We start from the raw sequence: 20,159 nt of genomic DNA on the forward strand, positions 1-20,159 counted from the left end.
GGGGAGAATTGCCGCATTTGAGAACCCCTGTTCTGAAGTGTTTAACCCCATGCTGGGCACCCAGAAGGTTAACAGATGGCCTTTGATTCCATCAAATCCTGTTCTTGCGCAGTTCCACCACATGACCAGCAGGTGGCAGCAAAGACCGCCCTTTCACCAGTGCGGTTGCCCTCACTTTGAGAAATTTTTGCATTTCTTTTTCCCAGTCTACAGTTACTGGTTCTGCAACCTCACTCACTCAGCTCCCTAGGGCCTTGTGAGCAATCCACTCCGTTTGCACTTTTCCAGATTAGGGAGAAAAAGAGGCAGCCACAGGTCCTGAACCCAGAGCAGATAGCCAGCCATGTGTTGCCGGTGCTGGCTGAGGAGTGGACACAAAATGAATCCAGGCAGTTCTAATTTCAGTCCCAGTAGAAACCCTTTCTCTCCACATGCCCCTGGGAACGTTAACTTCACCTGCCTGTGCCTCAGTTTCCTCATCTGTACCCTGCTTCGCTTATCTCCATAGCTCTCATCACCAGCTGTGTCTTTTTTGCTCATGAGAGCAAGAGCTTGGTCTGCTTTCAGTCTCTGCTCCCAATTCCTGCATATAATGGGCTGCCATCAAATGTTTGTTGACTGACCGACCGACTGACTGGCACAAAGAATGCTGCAGCTGCACATAACTATTCAGTGGGTGTCAGCTGTGATGAGGTCCTGGTGATGTCATGGAGGATGGTCACTAGAGTTCCCAAAGCTGCTGAGTCAGCAGCACCTCCCGGGGAGTTCCTTAACCCTAGGCTCCAGGCCTCCCCACAGCTTACGACTCAGGATCTTATGGAGGCAGGACCTCAACCTTGGCCGCCGCTTGAAATCACCTGGAGCACCCTTACACTGGGGCCTGGACTCCTCGCTGAAGACGAGTTCAGGTCGAGGATCTGGCCTGCTCATCAGGATTTAAAGGGTGACCAGGTGATCCTAACGTGCGGCCAAGGTGAAGAGCCGCAGCTGCCCTTTAACAATTGCTCCAGGTCTGTGTTATACCAAGTGCGGTCCCCAGATCAGCAGCATCAGCATCACCTGAGAGCATGTTAGAAATGCAAGCTCTCAGGCCCCAACCCAGACCTTCTGAGCCAGAAACTGGGGCCGGGGCCCACCCATCTATTTTCACAAGCCCTACAGATTCCTAGGCAGGCTGGAGCATGACCACCGCTGACACCAGGTGATTCAGACATACAGCCACTTCGGAGACCCCACTACCATTGCCCAGACACCCAGACGAAGGAGGGTGGATTGTTCTGGAAGAGGGAGCGGGAGGGGTGACTAGTCGCTGAAGATCACCGTATCAGGTGACCAACCCCTGGGAATCTTTCGACATCACAGTCTAGGCCTCGCCAGGCACTATAAAAAGCCAACTTTACACCCCAAAAGTTCCCAGGGAGAGAGCTCAGTGCCAACAGGGTCAAGGAGGCGGGCCCCACTTCCCACCAGGGCCACCAAGGCCACATAACCTACCATGGTATGTCGTCACAGAGTCACCAGGACTCTCAGATGGCAGAGGGCAGCCTCCTTCGCTAATACAGAGGCAACTTGAAAATCCTCCTGCACTGAGGGGGAGTGAAGATCATGTGTGCATGTGTGAGTGCATGTGTGTGTACATTTGTGCGTGTGTGCGTGTATGTGTGCTGTGTGTGTGCTGTGTGTGCATGTGTATGTACATCTGTGCGTGTGTGTGCATGTATGTGTGTACATCTGTGCATGTGTGTGTACATCTGTGCATATGTGTGCATGTGCGTGCATATATGTATACATTTGTGCATGCGTGTGTGCATGTGTGTCCATTTGTGCATGTATGTGTGCATGTGTGTGTGCATACATATGTGTGTCCATTCGTGCATGTATGTTATACTTCACAAATCCTCGCTGCTCAAAGTGTGGTCCGCAGACCAGTAGCCTCAGCCTGACCTGGAAGCTGCAGACACGCGGGATCTCAGGGCCCAGCTCCAGCTCACTGAATCAGAGTTCCACTTCAATAATATCCCCCGGAATGTGTGAGAAGTCCAAATGCCAGGCCACCTCTTTCTGAAGACTTTTATCGAATGCAACCTACTGCAGAGTTTGGAACATAGCAATGGCAAATTTTAAGGGGTTAGTATCATTATTTTAGGTTACAGGGGTTCGGCATGCCCTCCCCCCACCAGCCCACAGAGACGCACACATACAAGGACACATGTGCAGTGCACTAAGACAACAGCCAAACCCAGAGCTCAGCCCACAGGGGATGGCGGAATGGTCCCTGGCCTCCGCAGGGGCCTTTGAGGAAGAGGAGGGCACAGCCACCTGAGATAGGTCCGTGAGGCCCCCCAGGCCAGACCCTTTCCTCCTCCACCACCACCGGATGTCTGGGCTCATATGGCCTGGTCCTGCCTCCGTCTCAGGCTGAGCTCTCGGGCTGCTGCCAGGAAGGCCCCCCCGGTGAGCAGCTCGGCGACGAAGCTGATCCAGCCCAGGGCCAGGGACCAGCCGAAGCGGATGTCCACCTGGTCCAGGAGGGCCTTCTCCTCCAGGAGACACAGCGCCTCCTGGAAGGCAGCGGCCGAGTACGCGATGTAGATGCTGATCCCAGCGAGGGTCACCATGGCTGCAGGGGCGGCAAAAGGACACCAGGTCACACCTCCCCGCACGGCCCTCCTCCTCGCTCTCCCTGCTTAGCCACACTGGCCTCACCCAGGGCCCATGTCCTTCCCATTACAGGGCCTTTGCGCCTGGGGCGCCCTCCCCACCCCTCCTGCCATAGGCGACTGCCATCCATCCTCCATGTCTCAGCTTACATGTCACTGCCCACCATTCCTAGGCTGCCCTGGTCAAACCTCCCAGCAATTCCACAGCCCCACACACCCCTCCAAGCTGCCCTGGTCAGGACTGCAATTTTGCATTTTTCTCTGTAACTATTTAACTGATGTCTGCCCCCCTCAAACAGGCTGTGAGCTCAAGAACATCCTCGGCTCCCCAGCACCTAGAACAATGCCCGGCACACAGTAGGCCCTGGACAAATAGGCATTTAGACCTACTCTGTCCAATACAGTAACCACTGGCCACAGGTGGCTAGTTAAGTTTAAATTCATTTAACTAATGACCTAGTTCCTGTTTCACACTTGCCACATGTCAAGGGCTCAGGAGCCACTTGTGGCCCATCGCTCCTAGATGGGCAGACCTGATCAGAGAACACCTCGCCATCAGGGAAAGTTCTCCTAGGTCGTGCTGGGTTAGAGAATTAATTAATTTGGTGAACTATCCATGCCAATGTTAACAGTAATTGTGGGTAGTTGAGGAGCCCAGAACTTCACAATATTTTCACCTCCGAGCACTGCTTTTATTTTTCCTCTCTGTGAACTGCAATTTGTATGTGTGTGTGTGTCTCACCACCCTCTTTTCCTTTTTGTCACTGATGAACCATTTCAAACCCACAGGCAGTACAGAGAGCCATGGAACAAACAGCTGTGGGCTGGATCTCAGTTTTGAAAGCTCCACTCTGCCAAACAGACTGTAGTAACCCGGCCATTGTTTGTGTTGCCTGTGTTCTAATCAATCAGCAGTCTCTGTCGCAACAGATCAGAATGAGAAAGCGGGGTGGCTAGAGCCAGAGTCTCCCGCCAGTCCCCAGCCCTAAAGCTGGAAGCTGCCATGAGTGCAGCAAAGGCCACTTGGCCAGCTTCTTTTGTGAAATAATGAAAAACGATTCTCAGGACCTCGCCCACCCACTTCTTCTTTCTTGGAATCAAAGACCCAAGGGCCCTGTGTTCTAAACCACTCTTACTTCCAGATGTGTGATATCACAGATAGGGAAATTGAGTCCAGAGAGGCGATGGGGACCGTCCCTCCCGCTGAGGATTGTGCCCTGCCCTGCCCAGCCCCTCCTGGGCCCCAGGCAGGGGGCGCCTACCTCCAAAGAGGAAGAGGACCCCGGTGAGCACAAGTAAGAGGTAGGCTCTGACGAGGAAGCTCAGAAAGCCCGTCATGCCCCCAAAGACCATGATGATCAGGCTGAGAGGCAGCAGAATCACAAACGTCCCGTGCATGACTGGAGGGGACACAGAGGACACCAGGGGGAGAGTCAGGCTGAGAGGCAGCAGAATCACAAACGTCTCATGCATGACTGGAGGGGACACAGAGGACACCAGGCAGGGAGCATCGCTACCATCCTTCACTTAATCGACACTCACCGGAATGCTGGGAAAAGTTAACTACTATAAAAAAAAAAAGTACCTTCTGCAACTTCCCCTACTGCTATCACTACTACCGCTTCTAATGATGGGAGTCCCTGGGTGGTGCAAACAATTAACATGCTCAGCTACTACCTGAGAGGTTGGAGGTTCAAGTCCACCCAAAGGCACCTCAGAAGATAGGCCTGGTAATCTACTTTTCAAAAATCAGCCACTGAAAACCCTATGGAGTATAGTTCTACTCTGACGCACATGGGGTCGCCATTCGTCGGTTGACTTGATGGCACTTCTTTTTTCTGATGATGATGATGATGTTATTGAGGCTTACTGTGAGTTTTATAAGCGTCATCTCAATCCTCACACACCCCTGTGAAGTACGGCCTGTTGTCATTGTTCATTCACTCAACAAACGTTTATCACGTGCACACTGTTCCAGGCACTGTTCCCGGCACTGCGGATTTAGTCTTGAGTAAACCACACCCTCTGCCCCTCTAGAGCTGACATTCTAGTGAGCAGAGCCAGGCAGTAAACAAATGTTATAAGTAAATGACATAGCTGAGAGGAGACGACAAGTACAAGAGGCAAAATAGAGCAGGAAGGGAGTGTTGGGTGGAAATTTAATGGCTTCAAGGAGGAAGCAACATTTGAGCAAAGACCAGAAGGAGGCGAGGGGGCTGCCACCCAGCACTGGGGGTGCAGAGCCCCTGAGATGTGAGGTGCCCTACAGCAGGGTGCCTGGGAGGGGTGACGAACAACGGGAAGAACAGTAGGGGATGAGGCAGTGTTAACTGGGGCTTAGAAGCCACTGGGAGGACTCCGACTTCCTCTGAATGGGAGGACTCCGACTTCCTCTGAATGGGAGGACTCCGACTTCCTCTGAATAGGAGGGCTCCGGCTTCCTCTGAATGGGAGGGCTCTGACTTCCTCTGAATTAGGTAGGAACTTCCCAGTGGTCTGTGGTCAAAGAACTACAGTATTTCACTTTACTTTTTACAGGACCACTTGGGCTGCTATATTGAAAACAGACTGTAGAAGGGTGCAGTGGGTCGACTGGTGGCCCCCAAAGGATATGTCTACCCGGGACCTGTGAGTGTGATGTGATTTAAAAAAGGGTCTTTGCACATGGAATTAAGAGTCTGGAGATGAGATAACCCCGGATTAGTATGGGCCCTACATCCAGTGACGAAACCAGTTCCTGGAGGCCTTGTTTCGCTCAGCAGGAGACCTGGGCAGAGAAACATAAAATCCAACTATGTGTCTATACACCAAAAGCAAATGAACCCCGACATGTGAGGGCTACGCTTTCCCACCAGCTGGATCGTATGTTGTAGATGTTGCTGGAGAGGCCCGTTTTTATTCCCACTTGATTCTGTATGAGGACATTTCAATAGTCAATTTGTTCTTCTTTCAGAATCTTCCCCATTGTTTCTCCTTGGAGGACACAGCCACACTTCCTAGCATCGGGGACAGACTTTCTGAGAAACCAAATCGTAATCATCACTGTCCTTCATTAATTTCTCCAGCAGCAACTCCAATGAGATCATTGTTATCAGGACGAGAGCAGCCGGCTTCAAGCACCTCGAGGGCATCTGCCTCGGTATAACCCCATGAGAAGGGCCACAGTAGGCCTCCCTCCACTGGTGCTACCCTCTGGTACCTCCACTGCCTCATCTGTCAGCTGGAGACAATCATGTCCTGCTCCAGAAAGGGTACCCCCTGCCCTTGCCACCTGGCAAACACCTTTCACCTTTCAGCATCCAGCTTTGACATCACCTCCTCTAGGAAGCCTTCCTAGATAGCCCCCAACAGGGTTAAGCCCTCCTTCCTCTGCGCTGTCTCATTATGTTGAGTAGATTTTCATGGATGGGATGAAATGTGTTTGCACATCTGTCTCCACATCTGTTTGAAGCAAGAGACTGGGATCTACCTTGGAATCCCGACAACCACAAGATGCTCAGAGCACAGCTGACACCCAGTGAATGTTGAAGGGATGAATCCCATGAATGCGATCGAGCTGGCATCTGAATGAGGGAGAAGTCATGAAACCGATCGTCGCACACATGATCATTCACAGCAGTGGGGTGCTGGGACTTGGCTGACCTTGGTTTGCGTCTTGGCTCTGACTTGACAGCTGTGGGACTGCTATGGGCTTCGGTGTGGCATTTTGAGGACAGCATTTGCCGATCGTTGGGAAATGATTGGTATACAGAGGGTGGCTGCTCTGACGGGAGAACCAGTTCCCTTCTCTTTTCAAGAACATGTTCATTACCCCAAGGAGGCACCCCGTGCAAGCTCCTTGGATGGGGGAGTGGGGACTCTACCAGGTGAAAGCCTGGGCCCAGACCAAAGAGGGGGGCGGGGACACCATTGTTCTCTGGGTGTGGGGACCTTGTGATTTGTGGAATAAAGCAAATCAGAAAGAGACAGAGATGCTGTCCCCTGGTTTCCAGGCCAAGAGGATTGGTCTAATAAGCAGAGTCCTGGGTTGAATCATTACTTATCTTGCCTCATCCATAAAAGGCTCTGAGGTAGTTTCCAGAGAACTCCTAAGGCAAAGTAGTCAAAGATAAACACAACCTGCAAAATGGGAAAATGGAAAAGAATGAATTATATGAAAATCAAGACCAATGGTGGGGGGGAGTGAGGAAGGAGAGGAGAAGAGAGAAGGCAGGAGGGAAGGAGGGAGAAAGGAAGTAGAGGTCTTAAAGTCTAGGCAGTTGCCACCAGTTTGGCTCTGAGCTTCCTGGTAGCCAAGGCAGAAAGGGGAACAATTACATGATTCTTTTTTTAACCATTCATTCATTTGTCAAATATTTATTGGTTGTTTACCATGAGCTGAGTGCTGAGCCTTTTTAAATCTTTTGGCAACAAGATGGGTATGAGAAGAAATGCTTTCTTCTCATCTTTCAGGGCAACCTAAGCATCTTATCATAAGAACAATACATATAAAGACAACAGGGCAACCCGGAGCAATGTAGGTAAGATGCTCACTAGAGGGCCCCATTGAGAGAGCATGAAATAAATGATGATGATGGTGGTGTGATGATGATGATGATGATGATTTAGCCTCCACAGCGATCAAATCACTTTGTCTCCAATCCCCCAATGCCTTGGTGAGTCACAAAATGGAATGTGATTACAGATGACAAGACCTTTGGTCTGTCTGTTTTTTTGTTGTTGTTGTTGTTGTTGTTGTCCTCTCTTTCTTTCTTTTTTAAGAAAAAAACTTGGGCAGAGAAGGACAGCAGCTGGCGCGGAAGCCTGGTCCTGTAAGATCTCCCCTATGCCTGGCATTCACCTCCAGACTGTGGCTAGGAAATGAAATTATTTCTCATTCAGAAATTAATTAGGTTTCCCAGAGTTGGTTCAGCCCTGGCGGCCCCGTTTTTGAGTTCCCCAGACATGCTGTGGGCGGACTTGACGTACACTTCCAATTAAACGTCCGGGTAAGAACAGGCTCCGGAGGGAGAGCTGTAAAATCTCCTGCTGAAGTTGGGTTTCATTGGTGTGTGTGCCTTTTCCTCTGTTACTTTGCGGACTGTGGGCTTGGAACATGAATATCCATTCCAAGTTCTCTTCCACTTGGAAATGGGTCCACCTCCAACTGCACCTCTGAATGTGCTTGGGAAAGATGTTCTCCTTCGGAATGTGGATATGGAAAAGTGTCAAATTTCTGGAGAATGAGATATTTGGGAGGTGGTGGGCAGGCAGTCGGGGGGAGGAGTGTGTGTGTGGTCAAAAGGCCACTTAGTTGTGAGTCTGTGAAATACAAGCTGGGTGACCTTGGACAAATGACTAGACCACTCTGAGCCTCATCCATAAAATATGGTTGAAAAGCCCTGCCCACTGATCCCCCAGACACAGGGTGTCTGTTCTAAGTTTTGCTTTATGCTGATCACTGGTGTGGGGACAAAAATGAGCAAGTCACAAGCAGTTTCTCTCCTATGTACTGAGTACTATATGGTTTACCATCCAAATCACAACACTTTTGAGAGTCAAACCATATCAACAGGCATTAAAGTATCTACCATAACCACAGGCATATACATAGCAGAGCCAGTCAGAGTTAGCCAGGACAACTGGTCACCCCACGTATCCATTCATTGCTTCAGTAAATAACTCAGAAATGTCACATGGGGTCACTGTGAGTCAAAATCGACTCAACAGCACCTACCATCAACTGTGTTTATAAACCATTTAATACTATAGGAATGCTATTATAACCAAACTCAGACCTGAGAACACCAGGCCTGATCCTCATTCAGCACAAAGCTCTGACAAGCCCCTAGATGATGAGACAGAAGCAGGGCCCCTGAGCTCCGGGAACTGGCCTGGCGCTGACCACTGGGCCATGCCATCCTGCTGCTGCACATCAACAATCTCACAGGACTCCCCCATCAGATGGGGTCACCTGAGGCCATGACACAGTGAGACAAAGCCAGCCCCCGCACGATGTTGTCTAGGCGCAGAGAAAAGCAAAGTCATCATGCCACCCACACAATACCAAACACCCTCCTCCCCCAGGCACTACGACTGCTGCTTCTTTCACAGTTCCACCTTTAGCTTCACTCCAATCTGACCTCCCTGTAGGCTGAGATGCCCAATCATAGAGCTATCCCCACTGACAGCACACAATCCAAAGAGAACCCCACTCCTTAGACCCTCTCCAAAATCACCCAACTAAAGCTCAAATCCCAGGACAGCTTCTTCCTAACACCCTCTTACTGAGCTGCCCCACAAGTGCCCATGGCATGTGTTCTCCTCTGTTGTAACGAGCAATAAACCCTACCTGCCCCAGTGGCGCAGTGGTTAAGAGCTCAGCTGCTAACCAAAAGGCCAGCAGTTCGAATCCACCAGCCACTCCTTGGAAACCCTATGGGGCAGCTCCACTCTGTCCTATAGGGTCACTATGAGTCGGAATCGACTCAATGGCAATGAGTTTGGGTTTTTTTGTTTTTAGGTTTTGGTTCAGCTACCGGTGTGTTCCCGGTGGTCTCTGGCTAGAGAGCATTAGTAATGGGCAAAGGGCTGTCCCAGGCAAAGATGGGGAGGAATCAAGGCCAGGAAGGCCCTGGAAATTTCTCTGTCATGGTGTATTTTTGCATTCTTGAATGTCCAACAACTCACACACAGCCTAGAACACAGTAGATGCTTGGTAAGTATTAGTGAAGCAGATGACTGAATTAGTGAAGGAGAGAATGAATGAATGGGCAGGCTGAGCATTTGCTGAGCATCTAATATGTGCAGTATATTGGGCTTTGGTACCGCAGATGTGCAAAACTGAATCAGATGTGATTCTTGGCTCCTTGGAACTTATCATTCAGAAGGGAATGTCAAATGGAGACATGAATGCCTGTAGTGCAGGGAACGCAGTAAGTGTCTTAAAAAACACAAAGACAGTGGTGAATGAGTTCAAGGGTGGCTGACTAAGTTGAAATGATAACCCCTCCACTTGAGAATATGGGCGATGGAGAAGCAGTGAATCAAAGAAAACAAACAAACAAACCTGTTGCCGTGGAGTCGATTCTGACTCAATAGGGACCCTATAGGACAGAGTAGAACTGCCCCATAGGGTTTACAAGGGGCAGCTGTTGGATTAGAACTACTGAACTTTTGGTTAGCAGTCGTAGTTCTTAACCACTGTGCCACCAGGGCTCTGAATCATAGAAGAAAGAGAGGGGAATTTGGAGTCAGACTGGAGTTCAGTTCTTACTAGCAATGTGACTTTGGTCAAGCTGCTTCTTTCCTCTGAGCCTCCGTCTCCTTCTTTGGAAAACGGAGACGGGTGAAACCCACCTTGGGGTGAGGACTGCATGAGAATACTTGGGTAAGCACCGGCTGGGGGCGCAGCCGATCTATCACCTTCTTCCTCCTCTGGGAACCCCAAAGCTGGTTCCCAGGATGCTCTGCCTTGGACGAGCTGGAGAGTAAAGACTTAGGGAATGGATTCAGGATTGCGCTTGAAAGCAAGATTCCCGATTCCTGCATTTTAGTCTCAGCTCTGCCATTCCTGAGGGCTCTCTCTAGGGAAGAATCCTTCCTTGCCTCTTCCAGGTTCTGGTGGCTCCTGGCATTCCTTGGTTTGAGGCGGCATCCCCCCAATCTCTGCACATGGTCTTCTTCCTTGTGTGCCTACGTGCCTCTGTATCCAAGTCCCCCTCTCCTTTCTCTTTTAAGGACACCAGTCACTGGATTCTAGGCCCACCCTAATGCAGTATGACCTCACCTTAACTTGATTCCATCTGCAAAGACTATTTCCAAATAAGGTCACATTGACAGGTACCAGGGGTCGGCAGTTGGGGGAGGCACAAGTCAATCCCCTACAGCCTTCACCTCTTCTCTCCTCTGCATTTCACCTCTTTTTATAAGGACACTTGTCATCGGATTTAGGGCTCATCCGGTTCATCCAGGAGGACCTCATCCAAGATCCTTAATGACATCTTCAAAGACACTTTTTCCAAATAAAGTCCCATTTACAGGTGCCAGGGGTTAGGGCTTGGACCTATATTTTTGGGGGGCTACCATTCAACCAACTAGGATGGCCCACACTAGGAGCTCAGTAAATGAAAGCTGTGATCATGACAGAATTAACAAAAATGTTGAAAGTCATTGTTTCACCAAGGAAAAATGTGGACCCAAGCATGAAGAGATCTTTTCAACTCAAAAACGTTGTTGCAAATAAAGAAAAAAGCAAACCCAGAAAGAAGCCAAGATGCTCACACCAAGGAAAGCTGAGTTTGTGACTGTTGCATTAACACACTGTTCAAAGCACTGCTCAATGGAAAAACCAGCTTCCACGACGCTTTCGAGGTCAGGGAGACTCGGGGTGGGTAGCAAAGTAATAGTTCTGCTTTTAAGGAGAGCAGGGACATACCTTTTCCCCAGAAACATCAGAAGCTCCAGAAAAAGAGGAAAGTCTCAGGAACCATTTCCCAGTGGGGGAAAATGTCATTATCTTTATTTTCAAACCTTGCCAATGAGCCTTTAAAACTGGAGAAAGGTCTCAGAGAGATTCGCTTATTATGCCTGGTGAGGTAGTGGATTTTTTATTTTTGTTTTTATTTTTTTTAGTTTTTGTAAATATCTGCCCTTGAGTCTGTCATCTGGCAAGGAAGTAGGTAGCTCCTCAGGGCCAGGAATGGGGACTGCGTCTTAGGTGTCGCCAAGTTCTCCAAGATGTGTTGTTGTCAGCTGGAAAGAGAGGGAGTGTACAGACACCTGGCTTCAAAGTCGGGCTCCACCGCAAGTGTACGAATGGCTTTCTCTCTCCAGCCTGTCTCCTCATCTGTCAGCTGGGCCATGGACCCACTTTGCAAAGCCACGTGAGCACTGAATATAGGAATAATTATTCCTTTCTTATCCTCAAGTACCTTAGGCTTTTCTTTCTTGATGGCCCAGAAAATAAAGGTACATCTTAAAATTTTGGCATCCCCCCAGAGAAAAAGTATGCAGCCATTCTCTGGGGTAGGAATGTCAGACTTATGGACAACTCGTACTTAAGTATGGACTGCCAAGAAAACTATTATATTAAAATATAAAATAAATACAATGGTTCATAATAACTAACGCACGCTCTACTCTGTGACGCTCGTGAAAATACGGTTCGGCAGTGTTTTATATGCACAGAAAAGTAAAGTATATACTATACACTAAGACAAACATTTGACCATTGTTGTTGCTGGATGCTGTTAAGCCTGTTCCAACTCACGGCGACCCTATGTACAACAGAACAAAACACTGCCCAGTCCCGTGCCATCCTCACAGTCATTGCTGTGTTTGAGCCCACTGTTGCAGCCCCTATGTCAACCCGTCTTGTCGAGGGTCTTCTTCTTTTTTACTGACCCTCTGCTTTACCAAGCGTGATGTCCTTCTCCAGGGACTGGTCCCTCCTGACAACATGTCCAAAGTACGTGAGACGAGGTCTCGCCATCCTCACTTCTAAGGAGCACTCTGGCTATACTTCTTCCAAGACAGATTTGTTCGCTCTCCTGGCAGTCCATGGTATATTCAGTATTCTTAGTGAACACCATAATTTAAAGGTGTCAATTCTTCTTCGGTCTTCCTTATTCACTGTCCATAGCTAAGGTTCCTATTTAGCGTTAAATGTTTTAATTTTTTTTTTTACTAAGAACCATATGTACCTTTTCCAACTTACCTACAAATTCGACTTAAAGACAGACTTGGGAACAAATCTCGTTCGTAACTCTAGGACTGGGAGGTCACAGATGGCTTCATACTGGCCATCCAGTTCCAGCTGCCGTCAAGTCAGCTCCAATTCATGTGAGTCCACGTGTGTCAGAGTAGAACTGTGCTCCATAGTATGATTTTTCAGAAGTAGATCACCAGGCCTTTCTTCCAAGGCACCTCTGAGTGGACTCAAACCTTCAGTCTTTCAGTTAGCAGCCAAGCACACTAACCATCTGCACCACTCGGGGACCCCCATGCTTCCCATATCAGTCTGTAACTTTCTCTTTTCATTCCACAGTGCATCTAGGCATTCTGGCCACGAGAATATATTCTTTTCACCAGCTATATAATATTTCCATCCAAAGTATATGTCCATCCATGGTTGTATCTTGTTTTTCACCATTATAAAAATGCCACTTCTTAGAAGCCTGTTGGTGCTCGTGTGGTAGATGCCGAGAAGTGGAATTGCTTTGAGTATAAATTCTTTTTTTTTTTAAGTTTAAAAGGTAGCATTTCATTGGAAGAGGCAGCCTGAAGCCCAAGCTTCCAGCCTGAAGGAGTGAAGGACCTGAGGCCTACAGCCACCTCCACACTCTCCTTCCCCCCACTCACCTCCCAGCACCAAAACCAAAGCCAAACCCGTTGCCTCCAAGTTGATCCCAACTCATAGAAACCCTATAGGACAGAGTAGAACTACCCCATAGAGTTTCCAAGGAGTGGCTGGTAGATTCGAACTGCTAACCCTTTTTGTTAGCAGCCAAGCTCTTAACTACTGTACCACTAGGGCTACCCATCCCCCAGCATAGCTATACATAAATCACACTGAGAATTTCCCCCAGGGCCTAGGCAGCCTCCTCTTCAGCCCTTATGTTCCCAATCCCTTCTCCTGTTCTGTCTCCCCCACCCATCTCCACAATTGCAATTTGCTCCAGGCATCATGGGACGGCGGTTTTTAATTTTCCCAGTCACTGCAGACAGCCCAGCACCCAGAAAGCTGGAAACCTCATCTCATGACCATGCACTCTCACCTGCTCAGAGGACAGCTGGGTCAACTTCCGTCACTGCTGTGCCGGGTGGCCCTGGGCAAGGCGTTGGACCCCTCTGGGTCTGCAGTCCTTATCTGTAAAATGACCTGGCCTTCCCCATGGACTCCCGGCAGATGCAGCTGGGAAGAACACGAGGTGCATCTAGAAAGCCTTTTTTGCACTGCCCTCCAGAAACACTAGCCTCCTCCTGTTTCTGGAACAAACCAAGCTCAGTCCTACCTCAGGGCTTGGCGTTACGTCCCCCTCCTCATAATGCAGGTCTCTCGTGCCCTCCCTGAAGGAGGCAGAGTAGGAAAGCAGGACTCTAACCCCAAAAACGGGGGCTCAGAGCTTCTCCTCTGGGCTCCCATGACTTCCTGTCTTAGCGCAGTCACATTATATTGAAATTATACTCAGTGTAGCACTGTTCTAAGAGGGTAGGCCTGCAAAAAAAAAAAAAAAAAAAAAACTGCCTGGGTTCAAATCTCAGCTCTGCCAGTTACTGTGCAAACTTGGGTGGCTCACGTAACATCTCTGACCCTCCATTTCCTCATCTACAAAATGAAGATGATAATACTAGTACCCGCCTTGTGGGATTGTTGCAAAGATTAAATGAGCTGATGCTTGTAAAGAGCTAGAACAGTCTCTGGTGTCCTATCTGCTTTAGTATATTCGTTTTTACAGGCTACAAAGCATATGTCCTCCCATGGGCACTGAGGCTGTAAACGTTGGCTGTTACTCTTACCGTCCTTCAACCACCCTTTATCATATTACTCTATTTTATTTCCTGATACCAACTACTATTTGAAACCCCTTTATTTATTCATTTGTCCATTTGTTTACTATCTGTCTTCTACACTAGACTGTCCACCACCCATCTGGCAGTTTGTTGTACTAAGGTAGTTTGTGTGCTGCTGTGATGTTGGAAGCAATGCCACTGGTATCTCAAATACCAGCAGAGTCACGCATGGTGGACAGGTTTCAGCGGAGCTTCCAGACTAGGCTAGGAGGAAAGGCCTGGAGATGTGCTTCCAAAAATTAGTGAAAACCTTATGGATCACAACAGAATACTGTCCAGTATAGTGCTGGAAGATGAGCCTCTTACACTGGAAGGCACGCAAAGCACACAGTGGCTGCAACAACGGACTTGAGCAGACCATGACTGTAAAAATCGTGCAGAACCAGGATAAAGTTTCGTTCTGTTATTCATGAGGTTACCTTGGATCAGAGCCAACTCGACAGCAACTAACAACAACTACACTGTAAGCTCCCCATGGGCAGGGACCATGCCTGTCTTGTCGATGTTCTATCTTGGGCAGCTAACTCAGTGCCTGACACATTGAGGGTGCTGAAATAAATGTGTGATGAGTGAATAAATGAGTCAGGTGGATCTGCCATTGTTGTTCCACTTGACAGATGAGAAGCCTGAGGTTGACTGAGAGCAGGAGGAGGAGATATGAGTTGAGCTCATCCTTCCTGTAGTGCCCAGCGCTGGATGTTTGCTTATGTGATCTCGGTTCATCCCAGAACAGCCCGTTTATGGAGATGGGGGCTCAGAGAAGCAGGTGACTCACCTTCAGTCACTTAGCTGGTAAGAGGTGAAGTCTGGATTCAAATGCCAGTACAGTGGGCATCTGACAATAGCACCCTGATCTGCCTCTAGGGCACCACCCTCCCCACTTCTCCTCCCTTATCTATGATAGGGCTCATCCCACCCACCCCTTGTTAGAAGTAGCACATGACTCAGCCCAGCCAATCAGCACATTCCATTCCCTGGCTACAGTGATTGGCTCAGGACTGGGCATGTGACTCAAACTGATCCAAGGAGAGACCCATCTGGAAGTTGTGAAGAATTCCTGGTAATTAAAAGCCTCCTCCTAAGGTTGCTAGGGTTGGAGAAGACTTAGCTGAGAGTAGAAACTGAAAAGAAGAAAGCAAAGGCCAGAGAGAAGATGAAAGAAACTGATCCCAACAGGCTTGGACTTTTCAGTTACAGGTACCCAAAACTCCTTATCTTGTTTAAGCCAATATGATTTGAGTTTCTATCACTTGCCACCAAAAGACTCCTGGCAGATACAGCTATCCTGGTGGCTGTAGACCATGGCTCTTTCATTTACACTATGCTGAATGTGATGACCTCCCCTCCACCAAAGATAATTCCAGACCCTAGCCAAGGAACCAAACCCATGAAGTCCCAGATCTGTTGCAGAATACAAAACACCTAAGCAAGGCCGATTTTGCTGACAATGAAACGGTTTCATTGAAAACTTATCTCTGCCACCTGGTGGAAATAGTTGGGGGAAGGAGCTTGGTGTTTATGTGCAACTTCACCAGGCAGCTGGGTAGACTAAGGAAGCAAGCTAGACGGCAGGGCTTGACAGCTCTCCCAGTCTGCCAGGCAGTCACAGCAAATGACTGGACCCCGACGTGCTCTGCACACTTGTGTTCTCCTGGAGTGAAAATCGGGGGCTCTTTCCAGCCACCGCACTGGGATTTGTCTAGGAAGCTGTGACTCAGAGAGCTTGTCAACTGGCAACTGGCCTCACCTCTCTGACCTCCGCAGCAGCAGGTCCTTAAAGGATTGAAATGTCTTCACATAATAAAACAGATCAGGCTAGGCTTAAAATTCACTTTGGGGAAAAGAAGATTCTGAGAAAAAGTTCTTTCTGGGGTGATTTGCAACAGGCACGTGGCCTGAAGGGGTAGCCTGCCCTCTGCCGGGAATGATATAATGGTCATAATAGCAGCTACAACGTAGTGTGCATTTGAGGGGGGCTGGCACTGGGTTAAGCTCTTTAAAATACGCTCTCCCTTTTCATCCTCGAAACCACCTTCTGTGGAGGGATGATAATTATCATATGTTGCCCACGAGGAAACTGAGGCTCAGAAAGGTCCGGGAGCTTGCTGGGGACCATATGCCTAGTTCATGGGAAACCTAGGGGTTATACCTAGGTCTGTGGGTGAGCGGATGAACCGATTCTGGATATAAGTTCTTCCTGTCTTCTCGAAAGCCTACAGCGAGGAGCACTGTCACATTATCAGTCTCAAAAAGAAGCCAGCCCCATCCTGACTGCAGTTAACCAGCCACATTACCCAGAGATACGCAGGCTGAATGCTAGTACTCAGCCTGGAGAGGGTCAGCACTGCACAGATGTTAAACTCGTTGCCTTCGAGCTGATTCTAACTCATGGCAACCCCATGTGTTACAGAGTAGAACTGCCCTTAGGGGTTTTTTGGTTGTAATATTTACAGAAGCAGATCACCTGGTCTTTCTCCCATGGTGCCACTGGGTAGGTTCGAACTGCCAACCTTTAGGTTAGCAGCTGAGAGCAAACTGCTTGCGCTACCCAGAGACCTTCCACAGGTGCTACAGCAACGAAAAAGAGGCAGGAAGGAATGGTAACAAGAGCTAAGGTTTACTGAGCACTTACTATGTACGGTACTTTTATGTCCAATCATTCTTTCAGTCACATAGAGATCCCATAACAACCAGGCATTAGTGTTGTTGTTGGGTACCGCTGAGTTGATTCCAACTCATAGGGACCCTATAGGGCAGAGTAGAATTGCCTCATAGGGTTTTCTAAGCTGTAGTCTTTACAGTAGCAGATCACCAGGTCTTTATCCCACAGAGCCGTTGGGTGCATTTGAATTGCCAACCTTTTGGTTAGCAGTTGAGCACTTAACCATTGAGTCACCAGGGATCCTTAACCAGGCACTATATGAGGTCAGCTGTTTCATCTGGTTAGTTCATGGAATCCTAGCCACACCCCTCACAGTTTTGACATCTCATAAATGTGGAAATTGAGGCTCAGGGAGGTTAGGACGCCTATCCCGGGATCACAGAGCGTCCTGGTAAGGGTCTGAGCTGGGATTTGACCCCATCTCCTTCACTTCAAAGACAGAAACTCTTGGTTATTCTCGAAATGGTGCTCCACAGACACCCAAAGTTCCTTCCTCCACCCCCAACTTCCCTCCACCACCCGCATATTCCAGGTGTCTGGGGGATGTCTCCTTCTGTGGGACTTTGGGCACTAGTGCGTTACAGTCGACGCTCATGATGGCCAACTGCTAAATTTTTAGGAATTTTGGTGGTAGCTTGAAATTGGCCACAGTGGGAGTATTTACACCACAGAAATTGGCAAACACTACAAATCAAGACTTTTACCCCCTAGAGAGCTTAAGTATTTCCCAGCACACACCACTACACTACAGAGAAAGAGTACTGGCTTATTTGTTCACTCATTCATTCACTCAACAAATACATATTTACCTCCACCTACAGAGTAATACTGGAGCCCTGGTGGTGCAGTGGTTAAGAGCTTGGCTGCTAACCAAAAGGTTGGCAGTTCGAATCCACCACCTGCTCCTTGGATACCCTGTGGGGCAGTTCTACTCTGTCCTATAGGATCACTATGAGTCGGAATCGGCTAGACAGCAACAGGTTTGTTTTGTTTTGTTTTGTTTTTGGCATAGTATAACATGGTCTGCATTCACTCTCGTACTTGCTTAGCTAACCTTGGCTGAAGGCCAACTATATGCCAAGCTCTGTGCTGAATTTTAGGAATTCAGCAGTGGCAAGATAGACATGGTCCTTGCCCTCAGGAGCTCACAAGTCCAATGAGAGAGTCAGATTTTAACCCAAAAAAGTCACACAATCTGTATCGTGAGTAGGAGTTCAACAAGCCAAGCTGGCAGGGTAGGGCAGGGAAACTCCAGGCAGAGGGAACAGCATGTGCAAAGTCCCTGTGGCAGGAGGAAGCTTAGCATGTTCCAGGAACTGATCCAGTGCCAGCATAGGCAGAGAAGAACCAACAAAGGGGAGAATGGAGCTGGACAGGGTCTCAGCCCAGCCTGTAAACCATGCTAGGGACTTTGTCTTTATTCTAAGAGTCACATGCCCAAGCTTCAGGAAATCTATCAAAAATAGCCCCTATTTTTCAAGGTCTGCGGAACTCAGTCCTCTCTATCGTGTCTCTCTGGGGGTCAGTTTTGTCACTGGAAAAATGAAGATAATAATAGTACCTACTTCATAGGGTGGATGTAATAACGCGATGCAGACATACACAAAAAGCACTTAGCTCAGTGTCTCATATGTGGCAAGCCTCAACAAATATGAACTAGTACATTTATTTCTCTCCTTCCACATCCCCTGTTTGCTTTCATGCATTTGACCCTCAAACCTTTTCTGGATTCCAGGCGCTGGGGAATCTTGAACAAGAGAGACACCACCAGCCCCTGGAGCGAAGGGGGCTGTTCTACGCCTCCTAATTATTTGTTTGGAATCAATCAACATTTACTCCACTCCTGCCCCTGCCAAGCACTTGTTCTAGGTGCTGAAGATACAAATAACACTGACATGGGACATGCTTTCTGGCCTGTGGGATAGCACCTACTCTGTTGTCCACATTCAGCTCCACGCCACCTCCCCCAGGAAGCATCTGAGCCCCCCCACCCTGATCCCTGCTGGCTTAGGTGCCTCCTCTGGCTCCCACCCACCCTCCCTCATGCCATTTGTCTCTCTGAAACGTAATTGCCTATCATGTCTCCCCCACTAGACTGAAAGCTCCTGGAGGACATGACCTGTGTCCTAATCAACCCTCCCCAGCACAGAGCATGGTGCCTGGCACAGAGAAAGTCATCAGTTTGTCCAGTGAATGTTAAACTGTGCAAGTCACAAGTCAACAGGGACGCCCACCTCCTGGTTGTAACACACACACACGCGTGCACGCACACACACACACACACACCCCACACACACACTTCTGCTGGTTGTCAGTGCCCTGGCCCAGCTGTTGGAAGAAGGGTTTGGAGACTGGTGGCCAGATCCGGGGTGCTCCTCCATTCCCACCCTCCCTTCCTGACTCACTGAGAAGTTGTCGGCTGGAGTCGCTGACTGTCACGTTCTCCTGCCAGAAGGGGTTCATCAGCGGCGTGCACGGGCTCTGAACTGGACGGGTGGAGAAATCAATGGGCCGGGACCCTGGAGTTTCCACCCCCAGCCCATGGCTTCCCCCCGGCCGAGATGCTCCACCTGAGGTGGGTGTGGGGAGAGACAACTGGTTGCCGGGCAGAGCTGGGTACCTCTCAGAAGGGCGTTTGCAGCCCCAGTCCTCTGCCGCCCCGCTCCCAGACATAACATTTTGTGCATTGGGGCTTGGGGGAGGGGTGCGGGTCAAGCAACAGGTCCCAGGCGAGCAGGGCACCGCTCAGAGGGGCGTTCACGGCCACAGCCCCCATCTCTGGGGTGCACCCTTACCCCGGCAGGTCCGCCAGAGGCCGGAGTGGGAGCTCAGAGGCTCGGGCTGGCTGCGGTTGGCGGCCCCCTCCAGATCCCGCGACCCCGGGCTGCTGAGCTCCAGCTGCTCGGTGTCGATGATGTACCAGAAGTCCGTCCCGATGGCGGCCGCCAGCAGCACGAAGCTGAGCGCCCCGGTGAGCGCCGCCGCCCCGGCCAGAGCGCCCAGGTGCACCCGCATCTCGGAGCCCGGAGCCCGGACCCCGGTGCCGGTTCCTGCTGCCGGGGAGCCGCACCTCTGCGCCTCCCCTCTCCTCCGCCGGCCGCGCGGACCTCCGTGCTCCGCCCCCGGGGCCTCTGCGTCCATAGGCTGGAACCTCAGCCTTTGGACTGGGCTTCCTCCCTCAGACCTGGCTCCGCCCCTCAGACCTTCACCTGCACCCTCAGGCCCCCACCTCCACCTTCAGACCCTCACCTGCGCTCTCAGATCCGCACTTACTCCGCCTCAGA

General features: G+C 49.7%; 1 protein-coding gene across 2 annotated transcripts; it reads right to left on the reverse strand.

Annotated features, from left to right (window-relative positions):
• Positions 1–2,359: 2,359 nt before the first annotated feature.
• Positions 2,360–19,931, reverse strand: TMEM114 (transmembrane protein 114). 2 transcript variants are annotated; one of them, XM_049904638.1, is made up of 4 exons: positions 19,671–19,931; positions 19,281–19,361; positions 3,923–4,060; positions 2,360–2,620 (listed from the first exon to the last, which is right to left on the reverse strand). In XM_049904638.1, the coding sequence occupies exons 1-4, from the start codon at positions 19,888–19,890 to the stop codon at positions 2,388–2,390; spliced, it is 672 nt and encodes a 223-aa protein (XP_049760595.1). In that variant the 5' UTR covers positions 19,891–19,931; the 3' UTR covers positions 2,360–2,387. The 2 variants fall into 2 exon arrangements, with proteins under 2 accessions (XP_049760595.1, XP_049760596.1); XM_049904639.1 differs by lacking the exon at positions 3,923–4,060.
• Between the last annotated feature and the right edge of the window lie 228 nt (positions 19,932–20,159).

Source organism: Elephas maximus, chromosome 12 (assembly GCF_024166365.1).
Source record: "Elephas maximus indicus isolate mEleMax1 chromosome 12, mEleMax1 primary haplotype, whole genome shotgun sequence".
Lineage (NCBI taxonomy): Eukaryota > Metazoa > Chordata > Mammalia > Proboscidea > Elephantidae > Elephas > Elephas maximus.